At 43.4% G+C, this 20,322-nt stretch overlaps 1 protein-coding gene across 3 annotated transcripts in view; it reads right to left on the reverse strand.

Annotated features, from left to right (window-relative positions):
• The window catches only part of qkia (QKI, KH domain containing, RNA binding a), an 85,467-nt gene extending 73,003 nt beyond the window's left edge, over nucleotides 1–12,464 (reverse strand). For 2 of the 3 annotated variants that reach the window (XM_034231703.1, XM_034231702.1), the window contains exon 1: nucleotides 12,023–12,463. In XM_034231703.1, the coding sequence (XP_034087594.1) occupies nucleotides 12,023–12,167 (145 nt within the window). In that variant the 5' untranslated portion in view covers nucleotides 12,168–12,463. Of the gene's footprint in view, nucleotides 1–12,022 lie in introns of all 3 variants that reach the window. The other variant, XM_034231704.1, reaches the window with a different exon arrangement.
• Nucleotides 12,465–20,322: the final 7,858 nt, after the last annotated feature.

Raw genomic sequence — 20,322 nt, forward strand, 5'->3', positions numbered from 1 at the left:
ATGTTACAGAACCATTCTTTAGAGGTTTCTAATGTTTTATATACAACTGTGGTGCAACAATATAGATGTGAGGGCCTTGGGTTGCAGAAACAAACCACATGACTCAGCAACTTATAGAACTCAGTGCATGACATTAAGGATTTTGGGAGATGGCCCTGTGGGCCATCTAAGCTAATTTACAGATGGCCCTGAGCCCAATAGAGATTGCCCTGAAAAATGCGCGCGGACGAAATGGCACGAAGGGTTTGGGGGGCCTCCGTCCACCTAGAAAATTTAGATTTTTGCAGGTCTTAGATGCTGTCTGGTGCATTCTCTAGACTGAATTATAAGATGAACCACCACAATATTATATTGTACAATTTCAATTTTATTCTTCATTTCACTTGTTTGTTCTTGTTTGTGTTTGCTCGCTTGCATGCCCTGCATAGCTTTAAGAAACACTTAAGTTGTTGGTCAAGACACTTTACATCTGATGAAGGCAAATGCCTTCATCAGATGTAAAAAAGTAGAAAACATTACATTCAGTTATTAATGCCAAAACAAACATTATTTACACTAGTATGAACCCTGTTAAAAATGTTTGTAATGTTATCTACTGTAAGTTGGTCGAACGAATGCCTCCTCATCCGGAAGCTGACCGAGCAGACCCGAGCAGACCCGAGCAGCAGTCGAGAGGAGCCGAGCGCATCCGCGAAGCACACAAAATGGCGACGTCATAGTTCCCATTAGCCGGCAAATCTAAATCTCTTCGGTCAAAATGTCCGGTCAAAATGATTTCCCTTTAGCACAATACCGCTTCAGTTGTGCCACTTATGTGACAGACAAGAAGAGTATGTGACAGACAAGAATAGTCAACTCTAATGTCTAACACTTAATGTGGAGAAAGAGATGTCCTGTGTGGGTTGATTGTGCGTTGATCTGTTGGTAATGCCTCTGGGTTCCGGTGGGCATGTAAACAAATGCATAATGCTGCGCTATACTTTGTGACCTCACCCAGTTGCATAGCCACACTTATTGTTTAGGTGTCTTTTAATAAGCAGGTAGTCATATCATTAGCTAGAACTAGCTGGATCTGATCGATATGGACATAAACGCGAGTGAAGTCTAATCTGACGGGAGAGAGAGATCAGCTGCTGCTGACGAGTCGACACGCAGCTCTGCATGATCACATGCAGCGGTGAGCGGACAAAACACACACTTCAGGTTAGAATATCACACTTAGCTATTTTAATGACCTCTCAAACTACCTAAACTAGTTATAGATATGTTTAGTTTTACTGTCGGGTCACTCATTACTGGATCCGCGAGCTGCATGATACTGGCATAATAGATTGCCCGATCGGGCAACCAGCAGGTGAGGCTTCATTGCCCGAGCTAAATACTAGATGGCCCCGGGCCATCGGGCAGTCGTTAATGTCGAGCCCTGGAACTGTACATAAAGCAACGTTTAGCAGCTAAGAAAATACACCAAGTAGGGCTGTGCAATTAATCGTATTTTAATCGCGATTACGATTATGGCTTGCGACGATTAGGAAAACAGCATAATTGACAAAATACGATTATTTTGCTGGGTGCGCTTTCGCCCCTCCCTAAAAGCCCACTCGGCCACGTGGGAGTGACATGTGTTGTGAGTGTTCAGCGCAAGCGAAGATGTCAGAACAAGAGCAGCAACTAGTTAAAAAGAAGGGTCGCGGGGAGATTCCCAGTCGATCGCGAGATGTGTCTAAAAATAGAACAACAATATTCTGTTTTATCGTTAATGTCCTGTAACATAATGTTCCCGTGCCAGAATAATGCACTTGAACGCATCAAAGCTTTGTGATTGGCCGGCCTCACCCCATGTGTCCGGGCGTGGCTGGTGAGCAGTGCACTAGTTCGCTGACGTTGTCCGTGTCAACAGCATGGATGGTCAACAGGAGCGACAGTCCGCACACACACAAGACCGCAATTATGGCAGAAGCAAAAAAGCCCAAAATATACAATGTTCACTCCGAGTGGGAGGATCATTATTTTTGTATCTATTCCAATTCAAAGTCCATCTGTCTCATCTGCAATGCGAGCGTGGCTTTATCGACGACGCGTAATTTAGGAGCGGCATTTCAAAACAGTGCACAAACGCTGCGAGACGGAATTCCCTCCTAATTCTGCCCTACGCTCCAAAAGGGGAGGGGCCTGAAAGGACAGCTAAATGCACAGCAGTCCATTTTCACCAGGCCCAACAACAAGAGCAAGGCTGCTGCCAGAGCATCTTATCGTGTCAGTCACGTTCTTGCGAAACACATGAAGTCTTTCAAAGACGGCGAAGTTGTGAAAGAAGCATTCCTGGAGGCTGCGACGCGCTTTTGTGGGACAGTAAAAATAACAGCAGCATTTCAACAGGTTTTTGATATAATAAAAACTCAATTTAGATACCGTTATTAATCTGCTGTAAGTTTTAGTTTGTTTGAACTTATTCATGATAATTATTGTACAAAATGGTATAAGAATGCAAACATTAAGATCTGTTCTGTTTAAATTGATTATAGTCTATCAGTTCAGAAACTAGTGTTGCTTGCATCCTATTTTAAAAGGCATTTATTTTTATACTCTAATAAAATGCAACAAAAAATGGGTTTGATTCTATTAATGTTGTCTTTTTTATTGCACTGTTGCTGCAGCAGATTACTGTGTAGCTTCAGATCTGAGTTGTCTTATTAGTAAGCCTAATTTATACTTTTGTAGCAACACTATTTTTATATAATGGCAAAGAAAGGGTTCAGAGTCTTTTCTTTTTTTCCTGTGTCATGTGGCAGCACTGCCACAAGTTCCTCTTCAGAGAGGGTCTTCAGTACAGGTGGCAATATCGTCACCTGCCTGCGCTCATCTCTGAAACCAGACCATGTCAACAGGCTGGTATTTCTTGCAAAAAATCTTTAAGAGATGACATGAGCAGCCCTACCAGCATTTGCCATGGTGGCCAACACGTTTTTATTTGGTCTTAAATTGTAGTTCAACATTTATTTCCTGTTACTTCTGGACCATGACGGTTGGCCAGCCTTCAACGTTTAACTGAGTGGAATATGTTGAATATGTTTTACCAAAATGTTGGCTATATGTTAAGGAGTTTTCAGTAGGTTGTGACAGTGCACTGCAACATGTTTGATTTAATTTGTTTTGGTCTATTTTATTTTATCATAATAATATATGTTTAGTATGGTTTTGGAAGTGCGCTCCAACACATTTATTGATCTTGTTTATTGGTAAAATATTATTTGTTTTGAAGTTCAATAAATGGTCAATGAATAATCGTCAAAATAATCGTGATATCAATTATTGACCAAATAATCGTGATTATGATTTTTGCCATAATCGCACAGCCCTAACACCAAGTGTTAAAGGCAATACGTAAACATTTCAATGTATTGGGCTAGTGTCACAGACAGCACTTGTGTGCACGCTTCTGTGTGAACGGGTAGGAATGACCCAGTGTGTGAGTCCGGCCCATTAAAGTACAAAAAGCCATTGTGTATGATTATCTGAGGGGGAGGCACGGTGAGACAGAGGGGTGGAGTGTGGAGCTGAGGGAGGGGTCACTGACCTTCCTCATAGCCAACCAAATGACCTCATTCACAGAACATAGGAATCCTCTGTCTCCCCCCACTGTTCTCTATCACACTCAGCACCTCCCCTCGCTCTCTGCAGCCTTGCTCGTCTTTTTCCTTCCAGCGAACACAATCAATCAACTGAGCATGCTCACTAACCCTTTCATACACGGCACATTTTTCCTGACAGTTATATGTGGGCTTTTATGCCTATCTTTCCCATGTCTCACACGTTGCTAAAGGGGCTGTTTGTTTCACCAATTAACAACTCATCATACAAAACTTCCCATTGTTACAGCTCTGTAATCTCCTCCAAACCAATGAACTGATAAGGACGGACAGACGTAAGCCGCAGCACAAACAGCGACTAACACTAAACAAACAGAAGCGTCACACAAAAAGTTTCACTTGCAGTTGCACACCTCTGCCTTCCCCTCATGTGCTGCTACAATCAGTTCGGGTTGAAGGTGTTGCACACGGTATAAATTATGCTAAGCAAATCATGTTTTACATAAGAGCACACAACCGCAGGCCAGACAGCCACCGTAAAATACAACACATGTAGACCTTGTTAGGCGAGACGATCACGTTGTGCGACTGAAAGGGCCAAGAAGTGAATACAAGTGAATGCTCTGTGTGATTCTTCTACAAACAGCAACATGTCAGCATACATTTTATAAGTTAAGCAGTACTTTGCTGATCTCTGATCTGATGACTGTATGGGCTGACAGCGAATGAAGGTAGGGTAGTGTTGGACAAGTGGTACAAACCCAATGAACTTCAAATAGCTGCAGTGTGGAATTAACTTCTTCACATACACATCTCAAAGCCGTACTGACACAGAGCGCAGTGTACTTGCAGAAAGCCTTTCAGCATGATTGCTTTGAGGCAACTCTCCTCAGCTACTGGCATGTGTGCGCTTTAAACCCAACACATCTGATCAAATCTGTTTCATTGTCTTGTAAATATACTTTACAATCAGTAAAGCTTCATTTCTTCTTTAAACACTGATGAGGTTTTCTAAGGTATTATTTCTAAAAAGGTGACAGCTGCTGATATAGAATCAAAAAGCCCAATGTTTGAGAGTTATAATCACAGCTGCAACCTTCACCTCAATTTCACAACATTTGTCAATTTCAAAGCCAGAGATATCGAGAGGGACAAATGCATCCAACAACAGTGTAGCAAACATCTATACAACACATCTTCAACATTCAGGGTACACATCCATTTCAAATGCTGCCCTAGATAAATGGAAATAACATGAAAAGTGAAGGTTTATTGTGAGAGGAGCCATCTTTACAATTTGTAGGGACATTGGAGGTTAACGCAAGTTCACAAAAACTACATTCAAGCAGGGTAGTTAAGATATGAATGACAAAAGTATAGCTTTTAATCTCAACAATGGCAGTGGACCAGAGAAGTGTGTTGCAGAATATCAAGAGAGTGCTGTGAATGCTATGACATGAAAAAAAAAAAAAAATAGTTGAAGCTGTGGGAGTCAGAGAAGCATCGGAGTCAGATTAACACAGGAGTTTCCAGTGATACCGAGAGGAATATACCTCCACCTCTCTACCTCATGCCAGCTCCCTCTCTGTGGCCCTAAGGGAAGGTTATGGCAGCACCGCCTGCTCTTGCCAAGCCTCGCAGAAACAACACGGCTGCAGAGGGACAAGTAAATTATTCATCTTTGATTTATCGGCTAGCCTACAACTACTGAGAAACACAGGAAACGGCTGCAAACCACAGGCAGACTGATACACTGGGGTGTTTAAAGGGAGGATGGGGCTAGAGATTGAGGGGGAAATGTGGCAAATAAGTAAGACAGGGGGGAGTGTGTCACACATTTAGAAGGTTTAAGAAAACACAACAGTACTTGATTGTTTGTGAGTGTTGCTAGTGTCAGCCTTGAAGCAATAAATCAAATTACAGATCAAATTCATCAATGTTCATTTTGGGTTTTTTGAAAGCAACGTAGAGGTTCCTGTGCCTCACTGTGGACAGCATTCACATAGGACGAGCTAAAACACACTATGAGAGTGTGTGGGGAAAACAAACACCAGGCTGGAGGTTAAGTGCTCTGACTGGGCTCCCGGTAAAATTCCTGAGCTGACTGCCAACGCTCGCTTGCCATTCCTCCTCTGAAAGGAGAGAAAATGAATGCAGAGGGGTGGGCCATTCAGAGAGGTACAGAGTGAGCATTCAGCTCATTTTTCTATGATTAAAAAAAAGGGGAAGGAAACAGGAAATTGTGACAAATGTTTTCTGGTATGATTCCTAAAATCTTTTTTTCATTATATCTCTTTCAGTTCACAGGCCTAATAACTTGGACAAAGAGAAAGAGAGAGGCAACAAGGGGGACTACTGTGAGTGAGGGGGTGGGAGAGTTATTTGAAGCACTCAAAGAATGTAACAGGGTGGGGCCCATACTTGAACTGAGAAATATTCTGTGTGCTGCGTACTCACACAAGTGTGTGGAGGAAGGAATGGAGCTAGGATTCATGATGTGATCAAAGTTAATCTAAAGAAAGCTAAGAGACAGACCTTCTCTGTGGGAGAGGGCACATGAAGAGCAGGGTTCCTGTTGTCACTACAGCCAGGGAAACAGCCCACCCCTCCTCCTCCTTGTCTGACTGAAGGAAAAACAAACTGCTGAACCTCCTGCTCCATAGACTGTTCCTGTCTGAATTGGGCGTTGCTTCCCGTAGATGTTATTGCATGAGACACAACATAATGTAGAAAAACATGGTAGAAAACATTCGGTCAAGGGCAATGGGTGGAGCCCTGGTTACAGAAAAGGAAATAAACAGCCGCATTTAATGAACAAGTCTGTGTCGGGAAGCTGTTGTGACATAACTATTACAACATCGCTGTTTTCGTCTTCCTTGTTTAACACGGCTTGTTATCATCATAGCACACATGCACATGCAGGACTATGACTTGACAGAAACCATACAATGAAATCCCTTCAGCAAAATTAACTGTGCATCTACGTTACCTCATTCCCCATTACTTTTAATATGATTGCTCTGCTTTAAGGCTTGAGGAATTTAAAAAGGGAGAGATAAACTGCCTCGAGCAATGTGTTGTCTAACAGCCGGCAGTAATGGAAGGGAGGACACTTAGTTTTGGTGACAGCGCGCCAGATAGTCGGGGTAGGGCACGGAGACATGAGGCCAGGCGGAGGCAGCTGTGATAAGGAGGCCCCAGCACTCACGGGATTGGGGCCCAGGATAAGAGCCCAGAGCTGTCGTTGGATGACTTTATCACACAGCACCCGCTGGGGGGTGGCAGGGGAGCGAGATTGGGTCCAGGGTTGCAGCTAGAACAGAGACTGAAGCTCACACTGTGGTGGGGCTTCTGGGTAGGAGGCACATCAGGAAGAAGACAGGCAAGGGCGACGCTCGGCCTCGCCGCAACCCCTCCGCCTCACCCTGTCAGACTCATGCCACCGCCTAATTTATTACCAGAGAGGAGAGACAGAGAGAGGGGGTGCATGGGTGCAAGAGAGGCAGACAGAGGAAGACGGCACAAAGCCTCCAATTCTGCTTCCTCACTGGAGGCGACGGCTCAGTAAACCAGCTCACAGAATGGCTCTCGGTTAATTAAATTCCAGCTTATAAGTGGTGCTTTGGGAGAGAATGTGGGGAGAAGAGAAAGGGGTTGGGGTGGGGGAATAAAACAGGTTTCTGCTTGCAAAAACAGTCCTGGCCTAACACCCCCATTCCTCTCTTCCTGTGCTCTCTCAAGGCTCTAAGCTGTATCTTATTTTGCGAGCGGTGCTCAGTCTTGTTAGCCGCTAAATTGATTGCGTGTCAGAGGTTAATGCAGGTCCAGCCCTGTGCCGAGATTTGTGAAGGGTCAACCAACAGCAGGAGAGAACAGCGCTGCAACCACCAGACAGACAAATACAAAATTGGGAGAACTACATAGACAGATTAACAGAAATATGAGACATCAGGTAGAAAACCTAACACAGACTCTGAGCAGTCTCCCATTTATCAAAATCTGTTCTCTAAACAGTTGTTCCCAAAGGATCAGTTCCCCACACAGGCACCACAGTGGACAGTTTGTCCTCCAAAACTCTGACAGCTCTCCCGGGAAGGTCCTGTTAAATCACGGCACACAGAGACAAACAAGCAGACACAAAACTGTAGATGCAAAAGAGGGGGGGCTGAAGGCTGGAACAAATGGTACAATGCACCGTGCGACTCCGCCACACAGCGTGCTATGGAACAACGGACCATTTAATCTATACAAACACAGCTCGAAAATGAGCCTGTAAGGAAAGGGGAGCTTGGAATACAAATATTTTCGATAAATCCAAAGACTTCACAAACCCAAATGAAAACTCTCTCTTTCTCCTATACTTTGCCACCTGACAACATCGCCTGCACTTCACTTCCACGCTACATCTCTGGATGTTATATGGGCTGTCTCCTCCTGCCAAGAGAAAATATAGCAATTTGAAGCAGCTTGTTGGCTGGCACATCGTAAAGGGAAATAAAAAAACTCCATAGCAGGTGTCACCTCAGGGAGATGAACAACTGCAACGCAAGGGGATTTCAAAAGGGGCCTGTCAATCGGCCAGAGTGACCTTGAGGGACTACACATATATTGGGAAAGCAACAGGGGCGTCCGGGTGGGTGCAGTCGTAACCACAAGGGTGGTGTCAGTTTTCTTCCACCATGGAAACAGCTGTGAAGACATGCAGGGTGGGTGAGGGGGACTGCAGCTGTTGAGAGGGTATACTCTTGAGAGATGGACAATTTGGGAAAGTTTCAAGCATTTAACTGGAACCAGTTATATTTGTTGTGTTTATTGGGCTCATTTAAGTCTGACAAAAGCAGGGAATTTCACAGTTAGATTTAAGCTAATGAAACAGTTCTCGGAAGAGAATTGCCATCATTGTAATTTTAACAATATCGCACAAACACTTTCGTGCCTCCGGAGACTGATGCCTTGTTGACAGATCAGGACTTAACTTTATCTTTGGCATTTTTTTTTTTTTTTTATAACCTCACGATGACTGGTTATGTTTCTACCTCTGCTTGGGAATGAATAGCTTTTCATTTAGCATCTTCTCTCTCCTCTTCGCATTCAAAAAGACACAAGTGTTTAACGAGACTGAGAAGTCTCCTGCAACACACAGATTATAAAACTACACACACACCAAACCAGATAAAATAACTTTTCTCGTCAACAGTTTTCACACCACAATACCACAAGTTAACAATTCCCATCTGGAGACTATCCACTCCTGTCTGACTGGAAATGGCAGTAAAGTGTGATGTTTATATTTATTGCAGGCCACAGAAAAGACTACAGAAACAAAAAAAATGTCATTCATCAAAAAAAAAGTTTATCGTGCAAATATTAACCTCAAATTACAAAAATCTAATACATTTAAAAAACTTTTCTGAGCTTCAGGATTTGCAGCACCTGACAATGTAACACTGTAAAAATAAGACACACGTGACAGCTATTTTTAAAAGTTCTAGGTCAAAGGTGTGGCCGTGTGGGCTATTTCTTTAAGCACTGAGCATTCTGTTCTCCTTTTTGACTGGATTGTGCTTTCTGTTTTACTCTAGGTGGGAATTTCATCAGTATGGGACACAAAGTGGGGGGGAAGGTGGCCCCGATAATCACATGAGAGCTTCAGCCCCTTTCAAAGAGTAAAGCAAACCAAACCGCCCCTAACTGGAACCAGACAGTGAGACACTCTGCTCTGGGGTGGCTTTCATCACACACACGCAATACTATCGGCAGGGTGAAGTTTGGGCTGGTGCTGTGGAAACGCTTGTAAACCTCAGACTTCTGTGGAGGATTGAGACTGGAGCTGGGGAGTTGGAAGTGTCCCTGCCATGGAACATTTATCGGTTGAATGTGGCACATGAGCAACGGACCGGTGCTTCATTACAAGATTGAGCTACAGCAATAACAAACATGTTTCTCTAAAGACACCCAATTAAAGCTACAGCCCGACATCAAACTAAATGTTGAAAAAGCTTGTTCTCTAAAAGCAAAAGTGAATCAATTCCACCAGCAACATCAGCTAAATGACTTCTTTTTAAAGTGAAGCAAAAAATAAATCAGTGAAATCCTTAATGGTCGAAATTAGAACAGCCGTATTTACACCGTACAAATACATGATACAAGCACGTACTGCTGCCGCATTGAGCACAGTTCATCTCTGCATAGGTGGAATAAAGGAAAGGATAAAGCCAAAATGCAAACAATTTGACTATGGGCCTACTTTAAAATGTGAGTATTCACACAGGAAACTTGAAAATAGCTTAATAGCTCAGCTATTGTTTGTTCAGTTTATTTGTGATTTTGAAACTTACACAGGAACAAACGTGTTTTTTTTTTTTTTAAACAATAGGATATAACTGATATTCCTGAGTTTACAGTTTCGCCCATCACTGCTGCACTTTTGGTTATTCTGGTTTGGATTTTTTATTTTATTTTTAAGTTTCGCAAACGGAAAGCCAGTAAGTGTTGTTCTATTTTAAAATAACTGCTGATCACACACACCTAAAACCTATTTATTGCCTTGAGGGTTAACTTTAATTGTGTGCCAAAAGCTGCATGGCTGAGTAAAGGAGAGGGACACACTGTGCATGCATGATACATTTGATTTATTGTATATCAATAGGGGCTGGGATTAGCCAAAAAAGCGAGCAGGAACAAAAAACATGTCCGCTTCCTCCCTATTTCTCCTCAATAAAAAACCCCAAACTTCCAATTGAGCTCAATAAACCAATCAGTATTTGAAAAAATTAATTCCTTTATGGTATGCATAAGTGGGGTGTGGAAAACGTTATACTTGTGTTGACAAACTGAGTGCAAAGAGAATTATATCATCAAACAAACACGGGAATGTGTCTCTTTTTCCAAAACACGTGTTCTGCTCAGCTCCTTAAACTTCTGCCTGCCTCAACCTGAATCTAATGTGTTTGCATGCAATGGGCAAATTAGATGAAAAACAACATTCAGATTTTAAATAAGATCAACTTCATTTGGTTAGGGGTATTTATATTATACAAATGTAACTTTATTTTATAGCAGTGAGGAAGGAACAAATCTGAGTGCTTTGTTTATCACTCATCAGTGAAGCAAGACAATCTCTGCAGACCGGTTTGGCAACTACAAACCTACTCATCCAGACATGCAACCGAAACTATCAAGTATGCAACTATGCACTGTTCGGTATGTCCCATCTTGTCTATAAAAAAAGTATTCAGAGTGCCTATTGTTTTTATTCACCAGTGTCATGGTGTCCAGTCGGATAGTACCCACAGGACGGGGACAGTCTGCCAGGGGGTTGTGGCGCTCTCTAGTGTCCCCAGCTCTGTTACATAAAGCATAGGTCCAACCTTCCGCTTAAGCTATTGATACCATCAACATAAACGTTGAATAAGCCTCGTCTATCAGCGCTTGTGCCAAGATCGGCGACAAAGCGTAGAAAACACCAACGAGGGAGAAATCCCGTCTGGACGGCGCCGCCGACAAAAAGGCGACGCAATTTTTGGTGAGGCACGCTTGAATGGCAAAAACACGACGACTGCTGCAGCAAGGATATGTAACCGATATACCCGTGCTTAAAGGGAAGTAATGTAGTAGATGTGTGAGGGAGACAATAAACGGTGCCCTTTTTAATGGAAAAGTTAGATCGTTGGAATAATCTTCGTACACTCCCCTTCCTCCCAGCAGCAACTCACTGGCCATTGTTTGGGCAACAAGCAGACACATTCCTCCGTGCTTTAAAGCTCGGCCGCTGGGCAACAACTCACACAACCCTCACTGCTAAAATAAAGACAACGAAAGACAACTTTTGTAACACTTCTAGACATGTGTCTAACACGTTCTTTTCACGGGTTCAGTCTCTATTTAAAAGCGAAGTTAACGCTACGCTCTTTGGTTCCTGAAGAGTTCAACGGAATGTAGACACCCAGGCACGCTAGCTACAAATGTGGCTAACCCAAGCTAAAACTGCTGAGGAACATGTGGAAACAGGCCCCGTCCAAATTAACTGAGACACGGTTTGGATACACCTAAAGAGTGGTTAAAAACCTCTCCGTTGTTAGATTGTGTTAATACACTGATAGTGATAGGCATTTCTGGTTTTTGTGCGAAAGATATAAAGTTTTCGTCTAGTCGCCATAAAGTGAGGAGTGCAGAAACAAACTCCGTGGTGTTAACACAACTTAAAATCCCCCACCTCGCTGTGGTTTTAGGGTGAAACAATCACCAGGGTTACAACTCCTGTTGGGATGTGAGAAATTATTCGTGGGGTGTTGTGAGTGTTATTTTGCCTGCCTAGGTCCGCATATTGTGTTGCCAGTGTGCGTACGGGTCTCGCTGCAGCATGGACGCCCAGCGAAGCCGAGCAGATATCGGACCGCACCGTGGTCTCTTCCCCCTCCCCGGCCCCTTACCTTCATCAAGAAGCCGTTCCAGGTGTGTGAAGATGCCGCAGAGATTTGGCAAGCTGGTCATGAGCTTCTTCTCGTTTAATAATTGCATCAAATAGTCGGGACTCGGCCTCGGTCGCTCCTTCACTTCGACCTCTCCGACCATCATCTTTGCGGCGAGAACGGAGAACAAACCACAGTGAAACACAGAATCCCTCTTTTAGGAAAAAGGAGAAAAAAACGAAAAAGAAAAAAAAAACTTGCGGCTCCAATCCTTCGCTTCCCTCCTTGTACTGAGAAGACTCTGTAAACCCCCCTAAAATGCAGGTTTGGTTTGTTCTTCTTGTTTGAGTCGAGCGGGGGCAAAAAAAGAAACCGTTATCTTCCTTCCAGAGACTCGTGCGCCGTACTCTCCTATACGCCGTGTGCGCTCGGGGACGTTCGATTCCACCACTGTAGGCGCGAGCGACTGTTCCACCGGAAAGGCTCCATCCTCCTCGTCGGCTATTGGCCAGTGGGGCTTTCGGGGGACTAATGGGAGGACCAATGAACGCTCAGATCCGAGCCAGGAGGGCGGGGCAGGCTGAATGGTGGAATGAAGGACAGACATTTGAACCAATGCAGTGAACAGGCATGCACATAATACCCCTGAAGTGTTGTCAACACAGAAAAGCACACTTCTTTATTTCTTTTCCTAACGAATATAGATATTATATCACTTAACATAACATTTTTAGACTCCAATAAACTATCTGTGCCCTAACAGTATGGCACTGTCTTCAGTGGTCTCATGACCTAAACACTGAAGGCAGTAGGCCTACTCGTGACAATATTGTGATTACAAAGTGGAGAAGGCTGAGGTTTTATTTGTATATCTTTGTTTGTTTTATAGTTGCCTGTATACGTTTTGATTTTCAACACTCAAATGTTCAGCTCTTTTTTTTATCTGTGGGGAAATAATCAGCTGCTCAATTAAATAGCCATTTTTACCCGTTCCAACTGGTTTTATGTTGCCTCACTTCCCCCCTCCTTGTTACACAAGATCAGCAGCATTATCCTTCATGCTGTCGATCCTGTGTGAAAACAACATTCCAGTTAGTATTTAAAAGCACAGAAGTTTATTTTGTCACATACATTTTGCGAGGTCTAATTCTTGTTTAGAAATTACCTTTATGAGTCTACCAATCTGTTATGTTTACTAGTAATCCGATGTAAGTAATTGGTGAGTTGAATGAGGGTATTCAGTTAGGAATTGCATGTGGAAGATTGATGTTAGGTTGCCAAAATATGAACAAATAATCAACCTGTGCTGTCCACAACCCACAACATATATTTTGTTATTTGTGACTTGTACATCTTGTTATCTGTCTTGGGACCGATTGATCAACGCTCCATTAATCAATAGAGCCTTTTCATTGTGCTGTCCTTGAGAGGACCTCTCTCCCCCGAAGATTAACATCCCTGATCAATGGAACACACACAAACTAGCTACCTCCAGTTCTTCACATCCTGCTTAGTGTGAAAATAAACTAGATCAGGTAATGTCTTGGGACAAGTTTAATTAGACTGAAATTGTGTCTTTGTGTAATTAACTCAGAAGACATACGCCTATGCCACACACGTACAACATATACAAATTGTTAACTTGCTTAATATTTTCATCTCTCCTCCGGCCCTGGATAACAGCATTTGGCAGTGCAGCGAGCTACAGGAGCCTCCACATCAAAGCAGGAAGGCAGTTGCCTTAACAACCAATACAACACATTTACTGGATCCTGCTGTTTTGCCCTTCATCCACCCTACACATACAGCTTTGGTATTGCTATAAATATTGTCAAACCTATAGGTTGAGTCTCAGACAAAGGGTTTAAATTAATCATCATTTCTTAAAGTTTCTTTTTCAATTTGGACTTTTGTTGGCAACTGTCCACATTCAAATTTAAATGTTCCTCCGGTGAATTTAATAGCTCTAAACCAGAAGCATTTACCATTTAATTACCACAATGTAGCATGTCTATGCAGGTCTGTTAAAAATAGACTGAAAATAGACAATCCACTCCTTTTTTTAACTGTCACTCAAAGTTCAGTTGAGTCATTTTCTTCTTGTGGTTTGAAGAACGACATTATTTGTATATTTTACAAGTACAAGTACATTAATTATTATCGCTGTTCATTTAGTTTATATATGCATTCACTTCTACACACGCCACGTAGCATAGCACCCGAACGGCGAAAATTATGTTTCATGTTTCCATCACTGCCTAAATACCTCTGATAACTACAGATTCATTTAGTACAGGAATTCATGCTGACCTTTCCCCCTAAAGACAAAATCCGACATTAGATAGTGGAAAGGGATTATTGTGTAGTGGGAAAGGAGCTTTAATAAGGCTTCTGCATAATGTCTTGTCAGATGCACCTTCACCAAAAACACAGGACATGTAGGCCAATATTAGTCCCGTCATCAAAATGGTCTCAATATCAGCGTGACATCTGAAAGCCAGAATGATAAAACGTTCCTTGAAGTCAAACACTGATAAGTGATTTTGGTGGATAAGAGAGTGTAGATAGGCAGCGGGAATGAGGAACCCCATTTTTCATGTGACTTGGAGATTGCTAAATTGTTCATGGTGTCGACTTTATGTTTCATTTTTCCTGCCTTATTCTTAGTATATAGGCGGCGGAAAAAGTCACAGAGTCTCTGGCATTTACTCCGAGCTTTGAAAATGGGTTTGGTTTTTATCTCGACGGTGTGCATGGTAATTTATACCTTGCCTAGTGCTTTTTCTTCTGAGTTGGGTCACATACAGTGCATGTTTGAAATACAGCGTTAGAGATAGAGACGCAGCGTTAGCCAGACAGAGCAAACTTAAATGTGTGTGTGTGTGTGCCCGTGCATGCTTGTGTCTTATGACAGCCCGAGAGTAAACAGAAACGATATTAATCCCCCTTTTGCTCCCCCTGCCCTTGTGTTTTCGTCATTTTTAATAACACGGTTTCTATTCAACAATTAATCCAATTAACAAGATCCAGATAATTAATGAACATGCGTTTAGCCCCTTTTGAAGAGAGGCTGTTAGCTCACTCACAATGAGCTTAGAAAGTGCCCTGGGTTTTCAACTGAAAGTATGCTGATGGAGACAATGGGGCCCTCAGTAGGGTCCCTGTTGCTGGATGTAGCCCCGGGGGCCACAGCCGCCGGAAAGTGAGTGGGAGCTGGTGAGTTTGTTGAGGCACGGCTGTCTGCGATAACACCAGTTGCTCTGGAGGAGGCAAAGAAAGGCCCACAGGCTCTGATAACCCACATACATACAAACAAGAACCACATCTTTCCTTTTTTTGTAATTAGTTTGGGGACTGGGTGAAAAAGTGCCAGCAGAATCTGGGTCATTTACAATTTGAGGAAGGTGTGAGCACAGCGCAACATAAATATATGTCTTTCTAGCAACCACAGCATATACAGAGCCTATAGAGAGAAATACATAATGTAGCTATAATTCATTTTAACCGTATCATAAGCATGACATGACAAATACTCGTGTTCATGCACTGTTGCCTTCATACTTTTTTGTGTGTGCATTTGTTATTGTCAGTGACTGAACATTATTTATTCGTCTTTCTAAAAGTTAGAGTTTTAGACAATACTGATGGAGAGACAAGATGTGTTAGAAGGGATGTGCTGGGATGACATGAAGTCAACCCAATCACAACCGTCATACATCAGTAGGTTTAATGGCCTCTATAAGTCTTTGTGAGCACTCATTTTATGTCAATATACTGATCGAAAGTCATATTTGTTGCAGTTTAACTATGTATGTTTTTTCTGACAACTTTGCGATCATAAAATTCAACAATCAATCAAAGTCCCACCCAGGGCAGCAGCACAGGAATTACATTAAATATGTAAATGAGAACCACTAAATTGTTGTCTGGAAGTGATCAAAATAAGTCACCCCCCTTATCAACTTTTGATTGTTATGCAAAACAATGTTGTTTTTCAATCGAAATGTGAAAAAAGAAGAATAGATTGAGACGTTTTCCTGTCGTTCAGAAGTGTTAGTGTGGATGGACCTAAAAGAGGATTTAAATAAAGATGGCGTGTATTGTGATCTCCGTCTAAATGTGGGTAGAACTGGTTTTCCTGAACCAGAAACCTAAGTTGCAGTGAGTTCTCCCACAGCTGTGAGTGAGGGGCTGGGCTGCTGTGGGGGGAAGGGGGACATCTATCCATCATGTTATATTTGACACCTACCTGCCGACCGGATTCTAGGGTTAGGGAAGGGATAGAAAAAGATTTTGCATATGTTAGTTTGCATAGTTTGGACCTAGCTTGATCTTTGTCAGTGTTTTCCCACAGATCCCTGGCCTGTGTGGCTGGTGTTTGGAGATTAAAGGGATACTATTGGCGCATTTCCACTACATGGCCTCGCTCGGTATGGCTAGGCCTCGTTAGGCCTTGTTAGGACTGGCTCACTTTATGGCGCATTTCCATTACAGTTTAGGAACTGGGGTAGTCAATCAATCAATCAATCAATGTTTATTTATATAGCCCAATATCACAAATGTTACATTTGTCTCAGTGGACTTTACAGTTTGTACAAAATATCAGTATGACAATACCCGTAGTATCTATAGTAACGCAGTGTAGGCGGAGCCGTGACGTCATCTTCGATGAGAACCCCAGAAAAATAACATCAGCCGGTAGTTGTTAGCCCTCAGAGCTCACAGCTCCTCATATCTGTTCAGAAACTAGACAAAAGTTAAACAAGTACAAACCACAGACTGCCTGTGTCATGGCGAATACACTCGCTGGTTTATTTATGTCTGTATAGGCCGTTCTGAGTGTGGACGGTCGGAGAATATACTGCGTTATCTTAGCCAGAAAACACGCATTTTAAAAGGGTTTTTCGCCTGCCGTCTGTCTGCAGACTTGTCAAAGCGTTAATTCATGGTTTTTACTAACCGGTATCAGTATGTTGTTACTTCGGCATAATTTTGAAACGTGTATTACAATTAAATCGCGGTCAAATATGTTCATCTTGTTGTAGTTGTAGCCCCCTTGCCAGCGATTCTCTCTCTAGTTTAGCATACTCAGCCCGACTCAGCCTGGTTGTTGGCCCGGAAAGAACCTCGATTGTATGGGGCCAGAAAAACTGTGAAATAGTACCCGCTAGCCGGTACTATGCTAAGTGGAAACGCAACCAAAAACGGGCCCCACACGGCTCGGCACGCTTAAAGCGAGCTCCGCGCTGTAGTGGAAATGCGCCATAAGTGGACCAGAAGAGATGTGGGCACGCCATACAGGCAATAAGTTCAGCCAAACTGAGGGGAAAGACTTATTTTTCTTTTATCCTTAAGGCCCTGACACACCTACCCGATTTTGGGAGTCAGAGGCCGTCAGGCAATCGCGGCGCCCTACTCAGGTTGGTGTGTCCCGCACCGTCGTTGCTTTACGGCACATTTTCACACCTCCCGCGGCCAAAGAAATCACTCTGATTGGCGGTTGCCTCTTTTGAATGACGAATACACACTACCGCTGCCTGCTGGTAAGGACAGTTATTGCCACTCGTCGACTGAAGTCTTTGCGGTGTGTTCGTAGGCGGGCGGCGTAGCCGACGCAGGCGACGTAGCGGACGTAAAAGTCGGGACGCCTTCGGTACGCGTTCTTTGGTCTCAGGGTGGTGTGTAGCTGCCTTTACTATTCACACACTACAGGAAGAGGTGTCACTTGGAGGAGTGCTAAAATGTGGAGCGGCGTGAGGAAAAATCTATCACAGCTCAATATAAAGCTGCAATATTCCTGTGTTTTAAAAAACCCATTCTATTCTCGCCAGCACAGCTATTCACCATTATCCATTTTGTTAAAGGTCACCTTGGCTGTTGTACTCTAGATGCTCCAGTGGTTTGGCAATCCAATGATGGAAATGCATTTTGGTGCCCAGACAGGGTGGTGGGAGGGGGGGTCGGTGACAGCTGGAACCACTTTTGGTATGGAAAGCCCCAAAGTCTCACCTCGAACCTGCTAATCATCAATCAACAGGAGGAAATGACACTTAAAATCACACTTTACTATTTTACAGTAAGGGACACTTAAAGTATTTTAGTAAACAAGTTCCCCCCACCCCTCATTTTGTTCCTTGTGGAGAACACATTGGTGTCAATGCGGCTTAAAGAAGTCAAGCTGATGCTGCATCTGTCCCCGCAAAACATTAACAGTGTGGATCCATCCCTGCTCCTCCCAAAGAAGCCTGTATTTGTTTACTTGCTCGTTCTCCTGTTTGTGCCGTGCACCTGCCAGCCCGTAGCAGGAAAATAAATGAGTGTTTGTGAGCGATAAGACCTGCAGAAGAACAGAGAAAATGGTTGAAGGAGAGTGACACAGAGAGGGGAAGAATCCTCATTGATCACGTTTGTTCAGAGAACGATAGATCCTGTGGCGAGGTGTCCTTTGGGAATTAAACACACATAAGCACAGATAAGAGAATTGCTCACCAGACCAAACAGTAAATCAGGATGTGAGATTTTAGCAGACTTTATTAATATTTAAGGGGAGCTTCACAGAGGATTTTACAAAGGACACAAAATAGTGTTTGTATTTTTCCTCCCCTTGAGTTAAGCCTGCAAATCAGACTCCTGGCATTATGGAGAGGCAGAGAGATACATCTCCATTGTGTTGTCCCGTCTCGCACATGCTCAGTAGCTCCTTGAATGAGCGTGGACTCCGCCGGGCAGACGTGAACAAGACAAATCATTCCCAAGGGAGCATTTATTTCTGTTGCACGGCACAATCCCTCTCATTGCTGGTCCTAACAATCTGCCTTTTGAGACTATAACACCGGAATAAAAGAGACAGCTCAGCAGAAAAAAAGGGACAAGAGAAATAAAGGGAAGGAAGTGATAAAGGGGAAGACAGATGAAGACATCCAGAATGCTAAATGGATCCTCCACTGTACACTGGGTTATGTTGCAACATGTAACTTTGATGACCTAAAGTGTGACCCACATGGATAAATTATTTGATTTACAACACAGGAAGACGGCAAACTTCCGGCTTGTTTGTTTAGATAAGGGACTGGATGATACCGTTGTGCCAGTTATCACTTGTGAGGGGAAACAGATAACCAAGTGGTGGAGTCGGCATCCCCCCACCACTCTTTTCTTTGGTCTCTTATTCCTTTCTCCGCAGCTGGTTGCTCCTAAATCTCAGGATTGGCCAGAGCTAGACAGCTCTCTCTAGCAGGTGACACAACATCCCACTCTCATCCATCCACCTCGACGCAGCTCACACAGTTTCTCCTTCCCTTCATTTCTCTCTGCGCTGGACTCATCTTGGACTGCCTGTCTGTCTCGGTTGCAATGTATCTCCCTGTCTTCCTCTTTATCCAACATGTTTACTCTCTCAAACACACACCACAAACACTTCCACGCTGCCTTTTCTCTGCTATAATTGTCCCTTTCTCACTTTCCTCAGTCTTAGCCTTTTCTGTAGTTTCCTCAATCTCCGTTTTCCCCTCTGTCAACAGAACGCTAACAGTGTGTTTTTTGTTGCGCAGCTCACTGCACTACAAAAGCCTTTGTTGGCCTGCCATCGCTGTGATGTGGCGAGACGGAGATGCACAAGGACAAACTTGAGCTCCATGGTACCAGCTTTCAGAAAGTCAATGTTCCTTCGGAGATAACAGCACAACCTGATGGCTGGAGTAGCTGGTTGGGCACATGCCAGATACACATGTAAACACTTGTCTGCGTAGTCGACTGCGTTGATCTGTGTATGACTTGTATACATCGTCCCGTGTTGCTACAATGCTTGTGTTACAATCAGCGGTGTGCATGTTCCACAGTGGGAGTTATTGCTGGCTGCAGGGCAGGGGCAGCTGCTGTGAGGAGGTGAGCTAGCTATAGGTTAATAATAACCCCAGAGCTGAGTGAGTACCCACGGCCTCAAATCGTCTAGGGTTGACCTCGGGAGTCCAGTTGCATTGCAGAGTGAGGATAAGCCCAGGTCACGCTTTAAAGGAACGTTATTCCGACCTTGTAAGGACGAAGGCAGGTGTGCAGAAACGCTACACGCGCTACACACTCAGTGGTTAATGTTGAGGTCGTAAGACCCCAAATGCACTGCTTCAGAAGCATGTGCGCAGTGACCACGGAATGTGTTTTCCAAAATCTAGTTAGCAATGAGTGTTACACTAGAAACACATTGGAATACACACACAGAGAACATTATCAGCAAGTTATTTACTTTGAATTTGTGAATGTTTAGCTAAGCCAGAATTTATTTACTCAACTAACACTTATCAGGGCTGAGAAAAAACTAAACAGAC

The sequence above is a fragment of the Gymnodraco acuticeps genome, unplaced genomic scaffold (assembly GCF_902827175.1).
Source record: "Gymnodraco acuticeps unplaced genomic scaffold, fGymAcu1.1, whole genome shotgun sequence".
In the NCBI taxonomy this organism is placed as follows: Eukaryota; Metazoa; Chordata; class Actinopteri; order Perciformes; family Bathydraconidae; genus Gymnodraco; species Gymnodraco acuticeps.